This window comes from Dipodomys merriami, unplaced genomic scaffold, assembly GCF_024711535.1.
Source record: "Dipodomys merriami isolate MVZ:Mamm:240054 unplaced genomic scaffold, mDipMer1.0.p SCAF_62, whole genome shotgun sequence".
Classification (NCBI taxonomy): domain Eukaryota; kingdom Metazoa; phylum Chordata; class Mammalia; order Rodentia; family Heteromyidae; genus Dipodomys; species Dipodomys merriami.
Window position 1 is genome coordinate 2541270 of NW_027206202.1, and position 20943 is coordinate 2562212.

The 20943-nt window shown below is 52.9% G+C and overlaps 1 protein-coding gene across 4 annotated transcripts in view; it reads right to left on the minus strand.

Annotated features, from left to right (window-relative positions):
- Positions 1 to 20943, minus strand: part of Katnip (katanin interacting protein) — a 117666-nt gene that overhangs the window by 70204 nt on the left and 26519 nt on the right. For 3 of the 4 annotated variants that reach the window (XM_070004278.1, XM_070004279.1, XM_070004277.1), the window contains one exon: positions 3581 to 3657. In XM_070004278.1, the coding sequence (XP_069860379.1) occupies positions 3581 to 3642 (62 nt within the window). In that variant the 5' untranslated portion in view covers positions 3643 to 3657. Of the gene's footprint in view, positions 1 to 3580; positions 3659 to 20943 lie in introns of those variants that run through there. The other variant, XM_070004281.1, reaches the window with a different exon arrangement.

Genomic DNA, 20943 nt, shown 5'->3' on the forward strand with positions numbered 1-20943 from the left:
GGGTGGCCCACTGTGCCTTCAGGGGCCTGTGTCAGTTTGTCACGGTTGTCCAGCACCCAAGGAGAGGGAGAAGGGCGTGGCGGTGGCTGCCCCCTGGGCCTCCAGGCTGTGGGGCCGGGGCCTGCCGAGGGCGGAGGAGTGGAAGCCCGCAGCGGGCCAGCGCTGTCTTCTCAGTGGTCGCCCTGGAAGAATGGCTGCTCGGGCCGGGCTGGCGCTGGGTGGAGGGGGACTGGATACTGCGGATTCTGCTATTCCCCAGCATGTGTGAATCTAGCAGGTCCTTGAGCCCCTGGCAGACCCATTTCCTCTTCTGTGAAAGGAGGCTGGGATTGCCCGCACTGGATGGAACATGGCACTGGTCTTCCCTCCCTCCCTCCCTCCCTCCCTCCCTCCCTCCCTCCCTCCCTTCCTCCTTCCTTCCTTCCTCCCTTCCTTCCCTCCTTCCTTCCTTCCTTCCTTCCTTCCTTCCTTCCTTCCTTCCTTCCTTCCTTCCCTCCTTCCTTCCTTCCTTCCTTCCTCTCTCCCTCCCACCATCTCATCTTGGGGTAGTGGGTCCCCTTCTCTGTTCCTCCATGGCCCTTTCTCAAGGACTGAATGACAATGTGGTGACAGTCTGTGTCATCCTCCCCCACCCCCCCCCATCACGCAGCCGCGCTCTCTCATCTCTCCAGTCCGGCCACGTTGCCTGCTCCTCTGATCACTCCTCGGGAGTGATTACATCTTGCGTGGGCCCAGTGAGCAGAATCACTAAGAGTCAGTCTGGCTGGACGAGGCTCGGCAGCCCCTCCCCGGCACAGGGCGGCCTCGGGCCTCTTCTGCTAGAGCTATGGGGCCTCAGGCTCAGCCTGCCATACCCAACGGGTCAAAATGCAGCTGCTGAGGCTGGGGGGGGAGTCCCCCAGGAGCAGTGACATTTGGGGGACTGAATCCACTGCTCAGTTGGGGGGAGGCAGTACTGTGTCAGTCCCCAGACCGAGGGAGGGGCTGGCCCAGGATGGGGACAAAAGGGAGGACCAGGGAGCCTGCCTCAGCACTTGGGCTAGGATCCAGAAGGCACTGCGCTCTCCTTTGAGGGGAAGCTGGAAGGAGGGACTTCCTTTGACCACCTCAGCCACAGTGGGAGATGCACACACCTGAGAGCAACTCTCACAGGAAAACAGAGGGAAGAGATGGAGAAGGACTGATTTTAGTGACAGAACTTAAACACCTAGATCCAGCCATGCCTGAAGCCAGATTATATGAGTATCGTGTTGGGTTCCTTTCTCTTCTGCCTCTCTGTCTCTCTGTCTCTCTCTGTCTCTGTCTCTCTCTGTCTCTCTCTGTCTCTGTCTCTGTCTCCCTCTCTCTCTCATGAGATTCCCTTCGTGTTAAAAATAACAAAAACTACTCAGGAGGCTGAGATCTAAGAACCATGGTTCAAAGCCAGCTGGGCAGGAAAGTCATCCATGGGACTCTGATCTCCAAGGAGCCACCGGAAAGACCAAAGAGGAGCTGTGGCTCAAGTGGTAGAGCACCATCCTTGTACAAAAAACTAAGAGACAGTATCCAGGCCTTGAGTTCAAGCCAAAGGACTGGTGTGCATGCGTGCACGCACACACACATACACACACACAGAGAAATATTTTATGCCACTGCACCTGGTACATGACTGGCATGCTGCAAAAGACCCAACTTTTCCAACACAAGGGGACCACATTCCTCACAGGCCTCTAGGTAAGGAATTTCTCTCGCGCTCTCCTCTCTCATTTCCCCCCATCCATGGGCTCCGTCTTGGTACAGCGCCCCTCCCCCACCCCTCCACAACTGATGGCGACTCAGTTTTGATATATTTTTAATTGCCTTGGTGCTAGATAACCTTGTCTCTGGAAATCCTCATATATGCCATCAGCCGGTACCTCTTGGATCGCACGCGTATCGATCGTCCGATTAATGAGAAACAATTTGCTCGTAAGGAGCCGTGACACTCTCTCCCCTGACAAGTCGCATGGAGATATTAAACAATCATCCAGGTGTTCGATGGCACCATCAGCCTGCCAGCAATCGAATAAAAACATCCCCTTCCCCCCCTCTCCCTGCCCCCTGCGTTAATAAGGGTAAAAGCTCGCCGTGGGTCTAATGGGCTGGAGCTTTCGGGGATGGCTACTTTGATGGTCAGGAGCCAGGAGCCCCTGGGAAGTTGAGCACTGAGGAGGGGGCCTGGCCTGGGCTTCTGGCTCATCCTAGAGAGGGAAGGAGAGAGACCCCAAAGTTCTCCACTGAGACAGAAGACAGCCCATAGCAGTGTTTGAAAACCCAGCCATCAGGATCCCCCCGCTACCTCCCACCCCCCTGCAGTGTGCGTACCAGGCAAGGGCTGCATCCATCTACTCCCAAGGTCAGGGTGACCTTCCCCTGGGTGGCCAGCAAACCCCACCCACCCCTCCGCCCACAGATGGAAGCGAGGACCAAAAATCAGGGCCCAGCCCCCTCCCCAGCAGGGCACACCTGCTTTGCAGAGATGCAGGATGCTTCTGTCTGCCTTGGGCTTGAATTTGAATTCATTACCAATGTTTTCAAACTCACAAATCCAGACTTCTAGCTTCCCCGTGAGACCCTGGGGATTGGTGGGGGGTGAGGGGGCGCTCCACAAACAAACGCAAGCTAGTTTGAGCAGACATAGGAGGATAGGAAAATTCCAGGTGCCCTCTGTCCCCCGAGGCGGCTCTCTTCCTGGCCAGGCCCCTCCAGGCTTGAGTTTGCAAATGCAGCTTAGTGCAAGACTCCGGCCTGAAGAGAAAACCACAATGGAATTGGCAATGAGCTTGCTCAGACTGCTGAGGAATCCAACCCGGGCCTCAACGCTGGCCCCTCTCAAATCACACTGATGGCCCCACACTGCCCCAACGTAGCCCTCCAGAGGCCCAAGCAGCCCTACCCAACCTTCCGGTGACGCCCTGCCCAGGTGCAGACCCAAGTGTAATCGAACTCCACTCAGCATCCCTTGGCATGAAGATACTCAGGAGGCTCTGAGGATCGAGGTTCAAAGCCAGCCTGGGCAGGAAAATCTGTGAGACTCTTATCCAATAAACCACCAGAAAACCGTGAGTGGCGCTGTGGCTCAAGTGGTAGAGCGCTAGCCTTGAGCTGAAGAGTTGAGGGACAGCGCCCAGGCCCAGAGTTCAAGACCCATGACTGACAAAAAAGAAAAAGATTCAATGGGCTGGGTGCCAGTGGCCCACACCTGTAAGCCTAGCTACTCAGGAAGCTGAGATCTGGGGATCAATTCCAAACCAGTCCAGAAGACTCTTATTGCCAATGAACCACAAGAAAGCCGGAAGTGGAGCTGTGGCTCAAGTGGTAGAGCACCAGCTTTGAGTGAAAAAGCTCAGGGAGCAACACCCAGGCCCTAGCACGGACACAAAAAGTAAATAAATAAAGATCCAGATCCAATTTCACCAATGGATGGAGAACTAGGAGCAGAAAACACACTCTCCATTCCTCCGTGAATCAAAGCCTCCGTGCTGTTAATAAATGCAAGCAGATATTTATTTCTCTAATAACAAGGGCTGCGGGGGGGGGGGGGGGGAGGGCCTCCTCTTACCGGTTTCTCTGCTGAAGCAATATTAAATACTCATCATGTTTCTCATCAAAGTCTGTCACCATGTCCTTAGAGTACTCCTGCAATGAAGAAACAGAGCGGTGTGACAGCCGATCGCGGGTAGGCCTCTCTGAGAGCCAGGCGCCTGACTCACTGACACTGGAGGTCAGGAGGCGGAGGCCAACCTTGACGAAGGCCCGGTTCCCCGGGCGCATCCCTCTGGCGACCCAGCACCCCAGAGGCTGTCTGTGGCCCACTGGGGTTTGGAGACGCTGGGCTTTGCTACTCTAGGAGAGGTAGATCCCCAGCCTCGCTGCTGCTCTGGCCTCCCGTGGCTTGCAAGGGATCTGGGCCTCCATGAATGGCTCAGCGTTCGTTAATTATGGCTGGGCTTCGGAAGCAGAGGCACCCAGAGCCGGCTGTTCTAAAGCAGACCCCAGGGGTGCAGGTCCATTATAACCAACGCGGTCCTCACAGATCACATGACCCCAGGAGCGGAGGCCCTTGGGGGGGGTGATGCTGGGGAAGACACTCTGCACCTCCTCTTCTGTGCAGGGCCCTGCACTGCCCCTGGGGCTCCATCAGCCCCACCAAGCAGCTCCTCCTGCTGCCTGGTGAGTCCCTCGAGTGCCCCTTGGGCCACAGGAACTCAGCTTGGAAGCCGGATTTACACGGTGCTTTCCTGAGGCCAGGTGATGCATTGGTTTGTGGGGTGAAGAGGACTCAGGTGAGCCCTGGAGTTCGCACATTCTCTGGGGGAAAGAGCTGTCCTTTCCCACTGAAGGACTGGAGCAGAGGAGCTGGGGCTTGAACCTGCCTGGAATGAGGCTGCTGTTCCCAGATGGGTAGAGGGGGCTCCTGGCCACCATTCCACTTGCTGGATACCCCTGTGCCTGTATTAAGCAGACAACTGAGCTGTTGCTTTAGAAGTCTCCACTGAGCCTCTGACCTCTGTGGCCAAACGCATAACCTGACCATCAGAGATAACGCCTATTACAAGTGATTGGTTTCATGGAAACACAATGAACGTATAATAAACTGCACACATTTCAAGTGGCACATGTGCAGACCGGGAAAACAATGACGGCAACCCCACATACTCCTTAGGGCCCACCTCCTAAAATAAAAACCGAAGCTGGGAGCCAGTGGCTCACACCTGTAACCTAGCTACTCAGGAGACTTGAGATGCAGAAGATCGGGGTTTGAAACCATCCCGGGCAGAAATGTCCATGAGATTCCATCTCTAAACATCTAGCAAAAAGCTGGCTAGAAGTGGGACTCCAGTAGTAGAGCACCAGCTGAGCACATGCAAGGTTTTGAGTTCAAGTCCCCGTACAGCCACAAAACAAACTGAGTTAATGTGTTGCAATTTACTGTTTGCTAAATAACTTTTTTTTTTTTTGCCAAGGAATAGATCAGAGATACACAGCCCCTGGTCCTGGGTCACAAATCACAGCAAGTTAAAGATCTAGGACATCTGAGACAGAAATGCGATTGGAAAAGAGTCTGAACAATCACCATGGAGAAAAGAGAAGAACACTCTCCATCCCTTTCTTCTTTTCACTTTTCCAGTACCAGCATTTGAACTCAAGGCGTGATGCTAGCTTGGCCCTCTATTACTTGAGTCATGCCTCTAACCCAGCCTTTTGCTGGTTGTTGTTTTTTTCCGATCCTAGGGCTTGAACTCAGGGCTTGGGCTCTATCCCCTGAGCCTCTCTGTACTCAAGGCTAGTACTCTACCACTTGAGCCACAGCGTCACTTGCAGCTTTTTCTGTGTATGTGGTACTGAGGAATCGAACCCAGGGCTTCATGCATGCTAAGCAAGCACTCTACCACTAAGCCACATTCCCAGCCTTTGCTGGTTACTTTGAAGGAGTCGTGAGGACTTTTCTGCCTAGGCTGACTATGAACTGGATCCTTTGGATCTCAGCCTCCTGCATAGTGAGGACTTACATGCGTGAGCAACCAGAGCCCAGCTAGCCCTTCTTGCTAGGGAATCTAGCCAGCAGTAAGAAAGGATGAGATGATAGAATTATATAAAAAATGTTTTCTTTAAGAAAAAATAGATTAACAATAGCTAGCCCTACTCTTTTATTTCTCTGGCTTCCCGATCATCCCACAGAAGCTCACTAGCTCCCTGGGAACAGAGGACAGAGGCCTGACTCCCTTGACAGCCGCCCTTGGGAGAGTTAGCTTACAGGCTACCAGCTCCATTCCTCCCAGGGCAACAACACAGGGACCTGCGAAGCGTTTCCGTAGCATTTCCATAGACATTATTTGCTTTTGATCTTCACGGCAGCTCGTGGGCTGGTGATTATTATCCCATTTAAGATACAAGGAAACGCAGCCCAGGTATCTTTGCCTGGGCTCCACGGCGATTTTACATAACTATTTTGAAATATTAAGGTGACCGTTGATATATTATGCTAGGGAATGAAACATTTCATGGCACTTTGAGAAGATATATGGACTTCAAAGAAATTGAAGTTTGTGCAAGGTTGTGCTGGCTGTCACCTCCCATCCTCGGGAGAATGCGTCACGCTACGGGGAGGCAGCGTCGCCAGGAAGACCGGAGCAAGGTCATGAGGCAACCTAGCCCCTCCTTGGATTCCAATGGGATCTGCACATCAATCATCCAGAAACGGTGATGGCTCACGCCTGTCATCCCATCTCCTCAGGAGACTGAGATGTGAGGATCGTGGTTCAAAGCCGGCCCAGGTAAGAAGGTCCAGTGAAACTTTCATCTCCAATAAACCACCAAAAAAGCCAGAAGTAGAGCTGTGGCTCAAAGTGGTAGAGCACTGACCTTGAACCCAAAAGCTCAAAGGCACTGTCCAGGCTCTCAGTGCAAGCCCCAGGACTGGCCCCAAAACAAAAACAAACAAAAGTGAGTGCTGGTGTCTCATGTCCTAGATATGCAGGAGGCTGAGATGTGAGGATCTCAGTTTGAAGTCAGCTCAGGCAGAAAAGTCCCTGTAAGCCGGGCACCAGTGCCTCATGCCTGTAATCCTAGCTGCTCAGGCGGCTGGGATCTGAGGATGGCGGTTCAAAGCCAGCCTGGGCAGGAAAGTCCCTGAGACTCCTATCTCCAATAAACCACCAGAAAACCAGAAGTGGCAGTGTGGCTCAAGTGGTTGAGTGCTTGCCTTGAGCTGAAGAGCTCAGGAACAGTACCCAGGCCCAGAGTTCAAGACCCACGACCAACAACAACAACAAGAAGTCCCTGCAAGACTCTTATCTGCAATTAATCACCAGAAAACTGGAAGTAGCACTGTGGCTCAAAGTGGTAGAGCTCTAGCCTTGAGCAAAACAGCTCAGGGACAGCACCCAGGTCCTGAGTTCAAGTCCCACGACATGGTGAGATGTGGGCTTGGACTCTCTAGGACCAGGAGGACTGGTTTGTATCTCAGCTCCTGGCTGAGGCCCGTGGAGCAGTGCTGAAATGAGGGGGCCTCTCTCCCCAGGGGCTCTCAACCCTCCCCCCCAGAGCCTGAGCTGGGAACCTGCACAGCGAGCCCAGGCCTGGCTCTGGGCCACACCCTTGACTCTTCTTGTATCTCCCAGGTGGACTTCGGGTCCCCGCAGCCTTGGTTTGGAAGTGGTTTGTCGTCTGCAAAATTCATGTTGGCTAAGAGTGTAGAGCGGGGGCCGCTTTGCTCTTGAGGGAGTGGAGTGATCCTTGCAGGCAGTGAAGGATGGTTGGGTTGGTATCCCTGGGCTGGACTAATTACAGCCATCGTGGGTCAGCTTTGGTCTCCTCCCACGTGCTCCACTGCCCTGCCTCTTCCCAAAATGTGACTCATGACACTCCTTGCCCAAACTTGCCACCATGCTTGTGGACTTCTGGGGACCCAGTCTCCCAAGGGCCAAAGAAGCAACTTATTTTTTTTTTTTTTTTAATTGACAAATGACCCAGGCTCGGGCCTGCTGTGACAGTCACAGGAAACAGACTGAGGTAAGGTGAAATGTGGATGGGGCACAGTAACCAGCAGGGAGGACCAAGCCTCTCTCCAGCCTGCCCTGAGGACCACGTTCCTCCCTTGGCCGGGGGGGGGGGGGGGGGGGAGGGGGGGGAGGGGGGGAGGGGGGAGGGGGAGGGCACACAGCTCCTCTCCCTGCAGCCTCACTCACATCCCTGAGACTGGAGCTCAGTCTCCACACAGTCTTCGCTTACCCCCGGACCCCCAACACAGCAGCGGTTCATTCTGGAAAGCCTGCAATTAGTATTAAATTATATACGCCGCAGTGTATCATTAGGGGCTATCATTAGGGGCTATGTTGTTAGCACTTAACTACATAGCTAGGGCTCACTAATTAACTGCGGATTGGGAGCCGTGCGGGTGAGCCCCTGAACTCTGTTTACCACCTGTGGGCCTCAGTTTCCCCATCTGTGAAAAGGGAAGGTGAAGAAGGTGATTGTGCCTGCTGTGTGGCTAGCCCCTTCTACGCTTGCTCGGCTTCACCAATCGCTCTGCCCTGGGCCAGGGGGAGGGGAGAGGACCTGCGGATATCAACTTAGCTGGGCTGGAATTCGGAAGAAAAGACAAAGAAGGTGGGTGCCCGTGGCTCACGCCTGTCATCTAGCTACTCAGGAGGCTGAGGCAGGAGGATCATGGCTCAAAGCCAGCCTGGACAGGAAAGTCCATGAGACTCTTATCTCCGAAAAGCCAGAAGTGGAGCAGAAAGCTCAAGTGGTAGAGTGCCAACCTTGAGCAAAAAAGGTCAGGGACACTGCGCATGCCCTGAGCCCAAGCCCCAGTACAGGCATAACAATTAATTAATTGAAAATCCAGACGCGACCACAGCGCCCTCAGCCGTCACCCCCGTGCCGCCCAGCTCTGCCTCTGACCAAGGGACATTTTATGAGTATCAAGCACATGCTTGTTCTGGGTCTCAGGGATTCCGTGTGTCTTGTTCTCGGTTTCCAAAGTAACCCCAGGTTCTGGGAGCATTACCCCATCTTCTGGGGAGAAACTGAGGCAGCACAAGACTGAAAACAACTGCAACAACTTACTGAGGACCACCAAGCCTGCAGGGATGGACAGACAGGGGACATCTCCCTTGCTCCTCCTGTCAGCTCACAGTCTAGCTCTTTTATTCTGGTCATGGCACCTGGATTTCCCTTTGAGAAAGCACCTCTCCCCTCTCCATCCATCCATGTGGTGTGGGTATGGTGATGCATGCTGGTAATCCCAGGTACTCCACTGGGAGGTGGGAAGCAAGATCACAGTCTGAGAATGAGCCTGTGAAAAGTTAGTAAGAGACTCTATTGGAAAAAAAACTAAACTAAAGGCAAAAGGACAGGGGGCATGGCTCAAATGGCAGAGCACCCACTTAGGAAGTGAAAGGACCAAAGTTCAATCTCTAGCACCATTGAAAAAAAAGGGAGGGAGGGAGGGAGGGAGGGAGGAAGGAAGGAAGGAAGGAAGGAAAGAAGGAAGGAAGGAAGGAAGGAAGGAAGGAAGGAAGGAAGGAAGGAAGGAAGGAAGGAAGGAAGGAAAGGTGTTTTTCTACATTGCTGGACAGACAGGCGATTGTGCTGGCACAGTACTAGAAAGATAATCTGAGCTAGATCAACAGGGACTGGCAACGTCCCTGTTCCTCTTCCCCTGAATTTCCAAGAACTACCAAAGGAAAGAAGAAGTTTCTTCACATACCAAGCAAGAAGTATGTTTTTATCACCTCACTGGGCTCCTGGACTGTGCATGTCCTTAAACGATGTCGCATGGAGGATTCTACCCAACAGTGACACATGCACAGGCAGAAGGCTTGAGAGCAGTGAGGGCCAGACCAAACAGAAGCCAGACCCTTTAACAGTAACTAGCCCCTGGATCCGGCCATGCCTAAAACCAGTTTCATCTTGTATTTTTTTTCAGTTGCATGAACAATATACCTCTGTCTACAGAGCCAATCTGAACTCTGCGTGGTGTGTGCAGTTTCCAGCTAAGTTGGAGATAACTTAGCAAAGAGCTAACGCTCAGCTCTGTTTGAATCCAAAGTCTTCCAAGTCCAAAGGCTCAGATAAGCAGCTAATAGAGAAATAAGTGATACTTTAATAGCCTGCATATAGTGGTGCCAGAAAACAAAGTCAAGTTGTTGCACACACCTGGCAAATGTACTGTTACACCCAAGCTCCCAAATGAATACTTTTTTGTGTGTGTGTCTATTGTGGAGTTGAACTCAAGGCCTGGGCACTGCTCCTGAGCTGTTTTGTTCAAGGCTAGCACTCTACCACTTTGAGGCACAGCTCCACTTCCTGTTTTCTGGAGGTTAATTAGAGATAAGAGTCTCGTGGACTTCCCTGCCTGAGCTGGCTTTGAACTGTGATCCTTAGATCTCAGCCTCCTGAGTAGTCAGGATGACAGGCGTGAGCCACCAGCTCCCAGCTCCAATGGACATCCTTTTTTTCTTTTCTGTTGGTAATACTGGGGTTTGAACTCCGAGCACCTGCTTGAACTCAAGCACAAGGCTCTATCACCTGACCCACACCCACAAACCCCTCAAATAAGTGTTCTCATACCCACAATAAAGACAACCCACGGTATCTTATTCTTCCTTCAAAACCCAGCTAGCTGAGTGCAGCTCTGCTGTTTGTGCAGTGATTCCGTGCATTCCAGTGCTGGGTGCTAAGTCTTTTGTGCATATGGGATGAGGGCAGAAAGACAGTTCAGAGCCGACTCCCCACGCATTTGCTAACATCCCAGACAGACTCTCATCTTCAAAAGACAAACGACCAACGCTATATTCAAAGTTTACGTACTGCAAACTGAAGCCAAGCAACGCAGGACTTAATGCAATGCTGAGACTGCCCCCTAGAGGCCAAGTGGCGCACAGCAACCGCTGCAGAAGCATCTGGGCTTCTCATGCCCAGGATCCTGGGCAGGCGCAAAAGCAAAGCGGTAAGTGTGGGCACACGCCAGGTGACCAAGGGGGTGGAGTGGATTATTTCCCAAAAGTCTGAAGCGTTCAAGGCCGCCTTGCACGCTGCTGTGTCCAGCAGTGGCCCTGGCCCACACTTGGTTTCAGGGTTTGCAAATTCTGCCCAGAGCCAGCGCTTTCTCCTGAATTCCAAGCACCGCCTGTTATCTTTACAAACCCTTGGATTTTTCTTTTCCTTCCTTCCTTTCTTTCTCTCCTTCTCTCCTCTTCCTTCTTTCCTTCCTTCCTCCCTTCCTTTTTCTCTCTCTCTCTCTTTCTCTCTCTCTTTCTTTCTTTCCTTTCTTTTCTTTCTGCCAGTCCTGTGGCTTAAACTCAGGGTCTAGGCACTGTCCCTTGAGCTTCTTTTGCTCAAGGCTAGCACTCTACCACTTGAGCCACAGTGCCACTTCTGGCTTTTTTTTTTTTCCTGTGTATGTGGTACTGAGGAATGGAACCCAGGGCTTCATGCATGCTAGGCAAGCACTCTACCGCTAGGCCACATTCCCAGCCCACGTCCTTGGATTTTTCAAGGCATGCTTCATTGGGGGGAAAAAAATTAGGATTGCCTTTCATTCTCAGAAAAGTCTTCTTGTCAAAGGGCCACAAGCATTCTAAAGGACCTTCTAGGCTGGCAAATGCAAAAGGCTTTTTAGAATCTTGAAAGCTGGGCACTAATAGCTCACGCCTGTCATCCTAGCTATGCAGGAGGCGAAGATCTAAGGATCACAGTTCAAAGCCAGCCTAGGCATCAAAGTCCCCGAGAGTCTTATCTCCAATTAAACCCACTAAAAATTAAAAAAAAAAAAAAAGAACAACAAAACTAGAAGTGAATCTGTGGCTCCAATCGAAGAGCACTAGCCTTAAGCAGAAAAGCTCAGGAACAGCACCCAGGCCCTGAGTTCAAGCCTTAGTAGAGAGTGAACTGTCTCAGTGGGGAGGGCTGGGCTGGGCAGGGGGGAGGGAGATGAGGAGGGGACTGAAAGCCCTGTGTGGCCAGGCAAGCCAGAGGAAGCACTGGCTGATCTGGGAGCCTGGCACACACAGTGGTGCATTTTGTGCTACATGAATTCTATCTCAATAAAAATGCTGGAAGGAATGGGATGATAAAAAGCAAGCACTATATAAATATAACAGGCGTGGAAGGCTGGCGCGATGTAACACTTGCTCTGTAAAGGTTAGCGGCCATACGATGCTCACTGGGACATTTTGCTGCTGGAATTTGCATTCGGAGCCGACCCCAGCTCCCTGAACTAAGCCGGAAGCCGCTTGGCATCTAGGCAGGAGAAAGATGGCCTAACTTTCCCTTCTTCGATGTTGAGGATGGAATCCAGGCCCGGCACACAGCTGGGCCTGTGCCCAGCCATGGGAGCCATATCCCCGGCCCATGGCGGGGGGGGGGGGGGGGGGTGCTGAGCCGGCCTGTCTCCAGGGGAAACAGCTGGTGTGGATTCCAGCGAGTCTCCGAAGCGGAGTGGCTTTCACACTCTCCCAACAGGCAGCCGGCCGACGACAATCACAACCTGGGTTGTGCACCAACCCCTGAAAGCACAGTCGCGGGAGACAGGCCTTAAAGAATGGTGGCGGGCTGGTGGCAGGAGGAAGGATCTGGAATGTCGGGAAATAAGGGCCCTGGCAGTGGTCCACTGAGATCAAAACAGCGGTTCTATGTCACTTCCAGGGACTCTATTAATGCGGATGATCAGGCTGGTGGGGAGCTTAGGACAAACACGGAGGACAGGGAGCAGTGAACTTTGTGGTGCTCCGTCTGCAGGAGGGAGGAAGGGACTGGGGGGCTGCCCCCCATAGTCCATGTCTTCTCCAAATGTATGTCCACAACAGATGTCAAGTGCCATTGCTCACGCCTGTAAGCTTGGCCACTCAGGAGGCTGAGAGCTGAGGATCACAGTTCCAACACAACCAGGACAGGAATGTCTGTGAGACTCTTATCGCCAATAAACTACACACACACACACACAAAAAGGCCAGAAGTGGATTTGTGGTTCAAGTGGTAGAGCACTAGCCTTGTGCAAAAATAAATAAATAAAGTACAGCGGCACCCAGGCTCTGAGTTCAAGCCTCAAGAAGGCACCAAAAATAAACAATTGGAGCAAAAAGGGCTGGGGATGTGGCTCCAGTGGGAAAGCCCCTACCTAGCAAGTGAGAGGCTCTAAGTTCTTTTTTTTTTTTGGTCAGTTATGGGGCTTGAACTCTGGGCCTGGGTGCTGTCCCTGAGCTCTTCAGCTCAAGGTGAGTGCTCTACCACTTTAGCCACAGCGCCACTTCTGGTTTTCTAGTAGTTTATTGGAGATAAGAGTCTCATGGACTTTCCTGCCTGGGCTGGCTTTGAACTGTGATCCTCAGATCTCAGCCTCCTGAGCAGCTAGGATTACAGGCTCTAAGTTCAAAACCTAGTACTGCCAAAAGAGGAGAGGAGGAGGAGGAGGCGGGGGGGGGGGGGGAGAAGACAGTGTAAGGAAAGGTCTGGAAAGGTACAGCCAGCTAGGCTTCTCCAGCAGCAACAGTTACTCCAGGAAGCCACGCTGGGGCTCCGGGAGGGAGTGGATCGGTGAAAAGGGGGGTTTAGCCTTATCTAGAAGGCTAAAAATAGTTTTTAATCTCCTGGATTGCTTGCGTAGCTCATCACCCTCCCTCCTCCAGAGAGGTGGGAAGCGCCCAGGTTCCTGGTTCCAGGCCCCCTCGGCTTTCCCTGGCACTCCTACCTGACTTCAGCCCCCACTGGGTCTTCTCCAGCTTCCAGCACATTCCTCACACTTCCCGGCTTCATCACTGACAAACTTTCCCTCCTTTCTTGGTCCCCCCCTCTCCCACTTATACCCAATATCCAACCCAGCAACAAAGTTCCACACCTCACTGCTCTTCCAAACCCAGCCCATCACCTCTACCTGAGTCTGCGACGCCCCTGCGCCCCCCCCCCCATCGCTCACCACGTAATAGATGAATTATTATTCTGTGTGTGTAGGTACTGCTACTCAAGACTTGAACTCGGGGCCAGGGCACTATCCCTGAACGTCATAATTTTTTTATTTTTTTGCTCAAGACTAGTGCTCTGCTACTTGAGTCACAGCTCTGCTTCTGGCTTTTTGGTGGTTCATGGAGATAAGAGTCTCACAGACTTTCCTGCCCAGGCTAGTTTCGAACTGTGACCCTCAGCTCTCAGCTTCCTGAATAGCTAGGATCACAGGTGTGCTGGCTGAGGTACACGCTTTCCTTCCTACTTCCTCTCCCTTGAAGGGAAGTGTCCAAGCCCCTAGGAGCAGCCCCAGGCCTGGACTCCTCTGTCACCCCCCCCCCCCGGCCTTGCTGCCCACTCCCAGGGCTCTGCATAGCTTCTCACACGAATCCAGGGGTCTTCCTGAGTTCCTGCACTCTGCCACCCCTGCAGGCCTCGACCACGAGCACCCACACTCCATGGGGGTGACGTTCGGTCTGTCAGTCCTTGGTGGGGACTAGGGGCGGGCACACAGCAGGCAGGTGACAAGCCCAGTGAGTGGCCAGCCACGCCCACAGGCCCCTCTCCCCCACGGGTGCCCCTGGTATCTCAGGTCCCCACCCTGGCCAGGCTTCCGTGTCATCTGCTCCTGAGTCCTGGCCGGTGGGCTCTGGTCCCTGTCCCTGTCCCCCTGACCCCCTCCCCTTTCCCACTGTCACTGCTGGTCTCTCCATCAGGGGCTGTGGGCTGGCCTTTACTGTCCCTGTTTGCCAGTTAAGGATGCTGAGGCAGAGTCCTCCAACTCAAAGTGGCAGAGCTGGCACCCGTGCCCGGCTGGCCTGGACCCCAGCGTCTGCCCTGTGCTTTACAATGAGGTCTGTCCTCGAAGCTACGAGGGCAGGAGTCAGAGAACTCCAGGCGTCGTCTGCAGGGGTGTCAAGGACATAGGAACCCAATGGAGACCCCTGGAGGGGTGGGGGGGAGGGGGAGAGGTCCTCATGACATCAGAGGCTGTGTCCCTGCCACCCCAAGCAAAGCAGGGTGGGACAGACAGCCCCTACCCCGCCACTCTCTCCGTCCCCTCCTCTCCTCCTCTCCCCTCTCCCCTCTGTCTCCTCCGTTTCACTATGAGTCTAGAATGCCTAGCACTCCAGATACTTCTGTCTCTACTTCCCGAGGCTGAGACGGCCAGGCTGGCTCTGCTCTTGAAAGCAGGACGTGAGTCTGGGGGAGCACGTTCTGCCAGGTGAGCAGAGAAAGTGGGACAGCTGGCTGGTCGCATGTGAGCAGGCTACAGAAGCAGGAAACTATCAAGACAGACAGGGAAGAGCCTTCATCTGGTTCTTGGTTTTTGAGACAGGCTTGCTGTGTAGCCCAGACGGGCCTGGAACTCACGCTCCTCCTGCCTCAGCCTTCCCAGCGTTGGGATTACAGGCATGCACCACCACACCCGCCCCCTTCATCTGTTCTTGGCCCTGGGTGCCATCCTGGCTCTTGGCTCTGGAGAAGCAGCTCCCTCCCCTAGTCAGAGCCTTGAGCTGAAGTGACACAGGCGCCCTTCTGCTGCTGAGCTTATTTACTTCTTTAGCCAAGTCCTAATCTGTGCAGTGGCGCTATAAAAAATAAAAGTAGTATGTGAAAAATGCTTACCGCAGCGCCTGGCCCATGGTAAATAACACCCTCGCATAGTGGCTGATACTTTTATGATAATCCAGCCACAGGATAGGCCAGTGTGGGAAGTGGACATATCAGTACCACCCCACCCCCATCTCTTCCTCTCTGCCTGAGCTGGCATGCTGTGGGGTCAGTCTAGTCTCCATCCCAGGCCACAATTTTGTCAGTGGCTATTAAGAAGTTGTCTCTGATGTCTGTGAATGACATTGAGGTGGGACACACACACACACACACACACACACACACACACACACACACACACACACACACACACACACACACACACACACACACACACAAACTGGTGACGGAATCTAGGTTGAGAACTATTTTGACAGGCTAAAGATGGACCAGGGAAAGCCTGGTAGAATGTAACAAGCCAAGGTAATAATGGAGGGGCACTGGGGAAGGGGTACACGGTCACAGGGGGTGCCTGTCTGGATAAACCTCTCCCTGGGTGGAGGAACCTTCACTGGCTCCCGAAACCCCTGTCTCCTCTGCCTGAGAAAACCCAGGGAAGCCTGTAGGCGTGCACCCCAAATCTCTGCAAATAACAGGGAGCTCTGTGTGTGTGTGTGTATGTGTGTGAAAAGAGGTGGTTTAAAGGCATTTTCTAGGCAGGCGAGTTAAATGCTTTCGCCATTCTTTACAAAGTGAGCTCTTCAGCCAAGCACACCGTCAAGAGTGGACTGTTCAAACCTCCACTCCACTGCAAAAGATGAAACCCATTACCACGCAGGCTCGCCCAGAGGTGAAGAACAGGCCTGGAGATGACCTGCCTGGGGACACTTGCCTGGGGACACTCAGCCAGGATCAGGACTTCTGGAGCCCCCCAAGGTCCAGGATCCTCCAGGATCGAGTGGGATGGCTCAGCCTCCCCCTCCCCACTCCACCCCCACACCACACTGAATCCCCAGGCCCAGAGGAAGTCAAGAGATACTAGCTGCAATCTAGCACTGCTCCAGGCACTGTAATACACCACCACCTCCAAAGAGGGCGCTGTGGAGCCCACCGGGAGGGCAAGGGTGGGTCCAGGGGCACCTGGCTTGTGGGGGGGGGGGGGGGAGGAGAGGGGAAGGGGCAGATCTGATGTCTCAAAGCCCTTTAGGGCCCAGGAGAGATGAAGCTCCTCAGAGCTCAGGAGCCCCATGTCCCCGAGTGCTGGGTGTCCTGGTCACCTGTGTGGACACTTAGGGTGTTGTGCTGGGTGAATTCTCTGCCATCTTCCTTTTTTTTTTTTTTTAAAGCATGGTATGATAAATTTGCCTTCTAATGATTTTTGAGTAAACCACAATGACCACAATTTCAAAGTCATTAATAATTCATGACCGGGGGCCATAAACACTATATAATCTCTACAGGCAGGAACCATGAATACTTGTTAGAGACGACCTGAGAATATTTTTACCAGCTGAACTGAAAGTATTTACTGACTTCCAGCCGAGACCAGCACAGTTAGATTTTTCAGAAATGACCGTTAACCCTTCCCGTGCCTGTCCAAGCCACCTCTTCCAGGAAGTCCTTTCCCTCTCTCTCTCTCAAGTCCTTAGGTCTTGACCTGGGGATATATGATTGGGGTCTGGTGAGGTCTGGAGGGGTGGGGGAGGAGGGACCTTTGGTGCTGGGCAGGTTGGTCACTAATTAGATCTGTCTGTCTGTCTGTCTGTCTGTCTGTCTGTCTGTCTCTGAGTACTGGGGCTTGTACTCAGGGCCTGGGCACTGTCCTTTAACTTTTTATACTCAAGGCTGGCCCTCTACCACTTGAGCCACAGCTCCATTCCTGGCTTTTTGGTAGTTAATTGCAGATAAGAGTCTCATGGAGGGACTGGGAAGGTGGCTCAGTGGTAGAGCACTTGCCTTGCATGCATGAGGCCCTGGGTTCGATTCCTCAGCACCACATAAGCAAAAAGAAAAAAGCCGGAAGTGGCACTGTAGCTCAAGTGGTAGAGCGCTAGCCTTGAGCTGAAGAGCTGAGGGACAGCGCCCAGGCCCAGAGTTCAGGCCCCACGACCGGACCCCCCCCTAAAAAAAAAAAAAAGAGTCTCATGGACTTTCCTGCCTGGGTTGGCTTCAAACTTTGGATCCTCAAGTCTCAGCTTCCTGAGTAACTAGGATTACAGGTATGAGCCACAATGCCCAGTTGAGGGAGACTTCTCTACTTCTCTACTTACTTATTGGGGCTTGAACTGAGGGCCTAGATGCTGTTCCTGAAGGTTTTTGTTTTCATTTTTTGTTTTTTGGTTTTTTTTTAGCTGAAGGCTAGTACTCCACTTCTTACTTTCTTGGTAGTTAATTGTAGATAAGAGTTGCCTGGATTTGTCTTCCCCCGGGGACTTCAAACCACGGTTCCTCAGATCTCAGCTTCGCCAGTGGCTAGGATTACAAGTGTGAGCTACCAGACCTATTTAAGGCGAGGGAAGCGCTGTTTCCCACCGCACCCTGGTGTCTGGCCCCACCCTCGCTCTGCCATTAGTGGTTTGGACGGACGGACGGACGGAGCTGTTAGGAGAATTGTAACACGGGGGGTTGAAGCTGTTGCTGTGCACCTGCTACTATCAAGCAGGTGGGAGCCCAGGGGTGGCAAACTGGGGTGTCCCCTCTAAAGGAGACAGCTACACTAACAACAGCTCTGCTTGCTGCTGCCTCATCGGACAAGGACTGTTCTGTAGTTCTTGTCCTCAGAGAAGCCGGAAGCCCCTTTAGGGGCACACTGTTGAAGACCTGTAACAGGGTGTGGACTAGACACAATTTCTTTGGGACTTAATGTCATCAAGCAAGCTCTCGGGGCGCAGCACCCTACCCTGGCTCTGTCATCAGTTTCCCCCCCCCCCCCCAGGGAGGAGCTTACACAACCTCAACAGGGAAAAGCAGCAGAATGCAGGTCTAGTCAGCTCTGAAACCAGACCTCTGGTCTGTCCCCTGCCTTTCGTGGTGACACAGCCCGGCCTACACCTGACATCCTGTGTACAGCGCACAGTGCCAGCAAGAGAGATTTCAACAGGTGAGGGAGCCATGCCAGACAGAGGAGGAGAAGCAGTGAGGGGAGAAGGAGAAGGGGAGGGGGAGGGGGGCAAGGGAGGAGATCTGGGCAGCTTCCTTTGTTTTTCTAACCAAACCAAAGCCTGTAGGGAAAGCCTGTCTCAGAGGGCCTGCAGCCATCTTAAACATCTTTCAGGATTAACCCTGGGTATGGAGATAAACAGCTTTGCCCTTTGTTTTCCTGCTCCAAGCACTTTTTAGAAGAGGAATGATCTGAAATGCTCTCAGGCAACTGGCACTAGGGGAGTAGCTGGCAATGTGGAAATTAGGAGTCGTGTTGTCAAGGAGAGCCAGCCAGCAAGTGAGAGAGAGAGAGAGAGAGAGAGAGAGAGAGAGAGAGAGAGAGAGAGAGAGAGAGAGAGAGAGAGACAACAGAGACAGAGACACAGAGACACAGACAGAGAGACAGAGAGAGAGAAACAGAGACAGAGAGACAGAGACAGAGAGACAGGAGACAGGGAGAGAGAGAGAGAGGGAGAGAGAGAGCACACGCTTAAGTCCTTCATAACCTTGCTTTATTGTTTATTATTGTCTTTCTTTCCTTCCTTATTTCCTTTCTTCCTTTTTTCTCTTTCTCTCCCTCCTTCTTTCTTTCCTTTTTTTTATGCCAGTATTAGGGTTTAAATTCAAGGTGTGCATTTACTCAAATTGCTTGTTCATGGCTGGCACTCTACCACTTAAGACATGCCTCCAACCAGGTTTTTTGCAGGATGTTTTGGAGATAGAATCTCATGGACTTTGCTGCCCAGGCTTCAATCTTGGAGTTGGGAATGTGGCCTACTGGCAGAGTGCTTGCCTAGCATGCATGAAGCCCTGGGTTCCATTCCTCAGTACCACATACACAGAAAAAGCCAGAAGTAGCACTGTGGCTCAAGTAGTAGAGTGCTAGCCTTGAGCAAACGAAGCTCAGGGACAGTGCCCAGGCCCTGAGTTAAAGTTCCAGGACTGGCAAAAACAAAAACAAACCCACAATCTTCCAGATCTCAGCCTAAGTAGTGAGAATTATAGCCATGAGCCACCACCAGTGCCTGGGGAATTTATTTTATTTCTGAGTTAACTTTTGAACATGGATAGGTGGGATGCTGCAATTTTGTGTCCTAGCTTGGGGTGGGTGGACACAACGGGTCCAGGTCTGGATGCTTCTCTCTGCCCTTGGTCCTTATCCCAGGAAGAAGGCCTGGGCTCACCCTTACCTCCGTACAGGAAGACAGACCCCTGCTCTTGCCTTCTAGCCCGGCACTAGTAGCTCACACTTGTAATCCTAGCTACTCAGGAGGCTGAGATCTGAAGATCACGGTTCAAAGCCAGTCCGGGCAGGAAAGCCTATGAGACTCTTCTCGCCAATAAACCACCAGAAAAGCGGAAGTGGCGCTGTAGCTCAAGTGGTAGAACGCTTCCCTTGAGCTGAAGAGCTGAGGTGCAGCGCCCAAGCCTCATGACCGACAAAAAAAAAGTCCCTTCTAGAAGGAACTGCCATCTCCACCTAGTCTGCCCCCTCAGACCACCCGAGCCAAGCATGCCACAGCATGCCAGCCTTCATCCTAGGTAGATGGATGGAAACAGGAGGAAATTCAAACTGCCTGTGTGTCCAGCTGAGAAAGGAGACTAGAGGACAGGGTGACCATCACAGCCCAGCACCCAGGCCCAGCAGAGCACTGCCCCCCCTCATACTCTAAGCCGAGCTGCAGAGAGCCCCTCCAGGAAATGAGCTAAGGGATGGGGGAGAGAGAGCAGTCATGTGGCCATCTGGCCCAGCCTGGCCTGGGAAATGCCCTTTGTCACCTGGCAATTCACTGCGCCAGTGTGGAAGCCGTGACGCACTGGTGGGCACCTGCTAGGAGCCTCGTGCTTTCATTGGCCAGCCCCCACCCGCTACCCAGTTAAGACTCCACATTAACCTCCCCTGGGGGTGGGGCGTGGTCAGAGGACCCCCAGGTCACCTCTGGCCTCTGCTGCCACTTCTCAGCTCTCCCACTGAGAACAAGCTGTTTTCTTGGCCTAGAAAAAGTGACTCCTCATTCTTCCAAGGACACCTGCCCTAACCAGCTCCTTCCTTCTTCCTTTTCTTTCCGCTTTTTTTTCTTTGTCTCCCCCCCCCCCCCACTCCCGGTCCTAGAGCTTGAACTCCGGCTCTAGGCTCTGTCCCTCAGCCTCCCCGCGCTCAAAGCTAGCGCTCTACCACTTGAGCCACAGCGCCACTTGCAGCTTTTTCTCTGTCTGTGGTACTGAGGAATCGAACCCAGGGCTTCATGCATGCTAGGTAAGCACTCTACCACTGAGCCACATCCCCAGCCCCCCTTGTCTTTTCTACCTTCTTTCTCTCCTCCCTACCCCCCTCCCTCTTTCCCTTTTTTTTTCTTTGTTTTCAACTGGTCTCCCTATGTAGCCCAGATTAGCCTCAAACTTATGAGCTCTTACCTTGGTCTTCTGATTGCTGGGATTACAGGCATGCACCACCATGCACCTGGCTTGATACTGCTAGTGGAGTTGACTGACCTGCACCTTGCTTCCTGAGTCCATCTGTAAGGGCACTTCTCATGCTGTCCCAATGAGTTATAGCACCCAGAGTTCTCCCAGCCCTGCAGTCCCCAGAACACCTGGCCTTGCTCACCCCTTGGTGCTCAGCACAGATCAATGTACACCATGGGGTAGGTTTCAAGAATGGCTACAGCATTTTGAAGCTGTTCCCACCCATCAAGAAGTGAGGCCAGCCAGGTGCTGGTGGCGCACACCTGTAATCCTAGCTACTCAGGAAGCTGAGACCTGAGGATCAAGGTTCAAAGC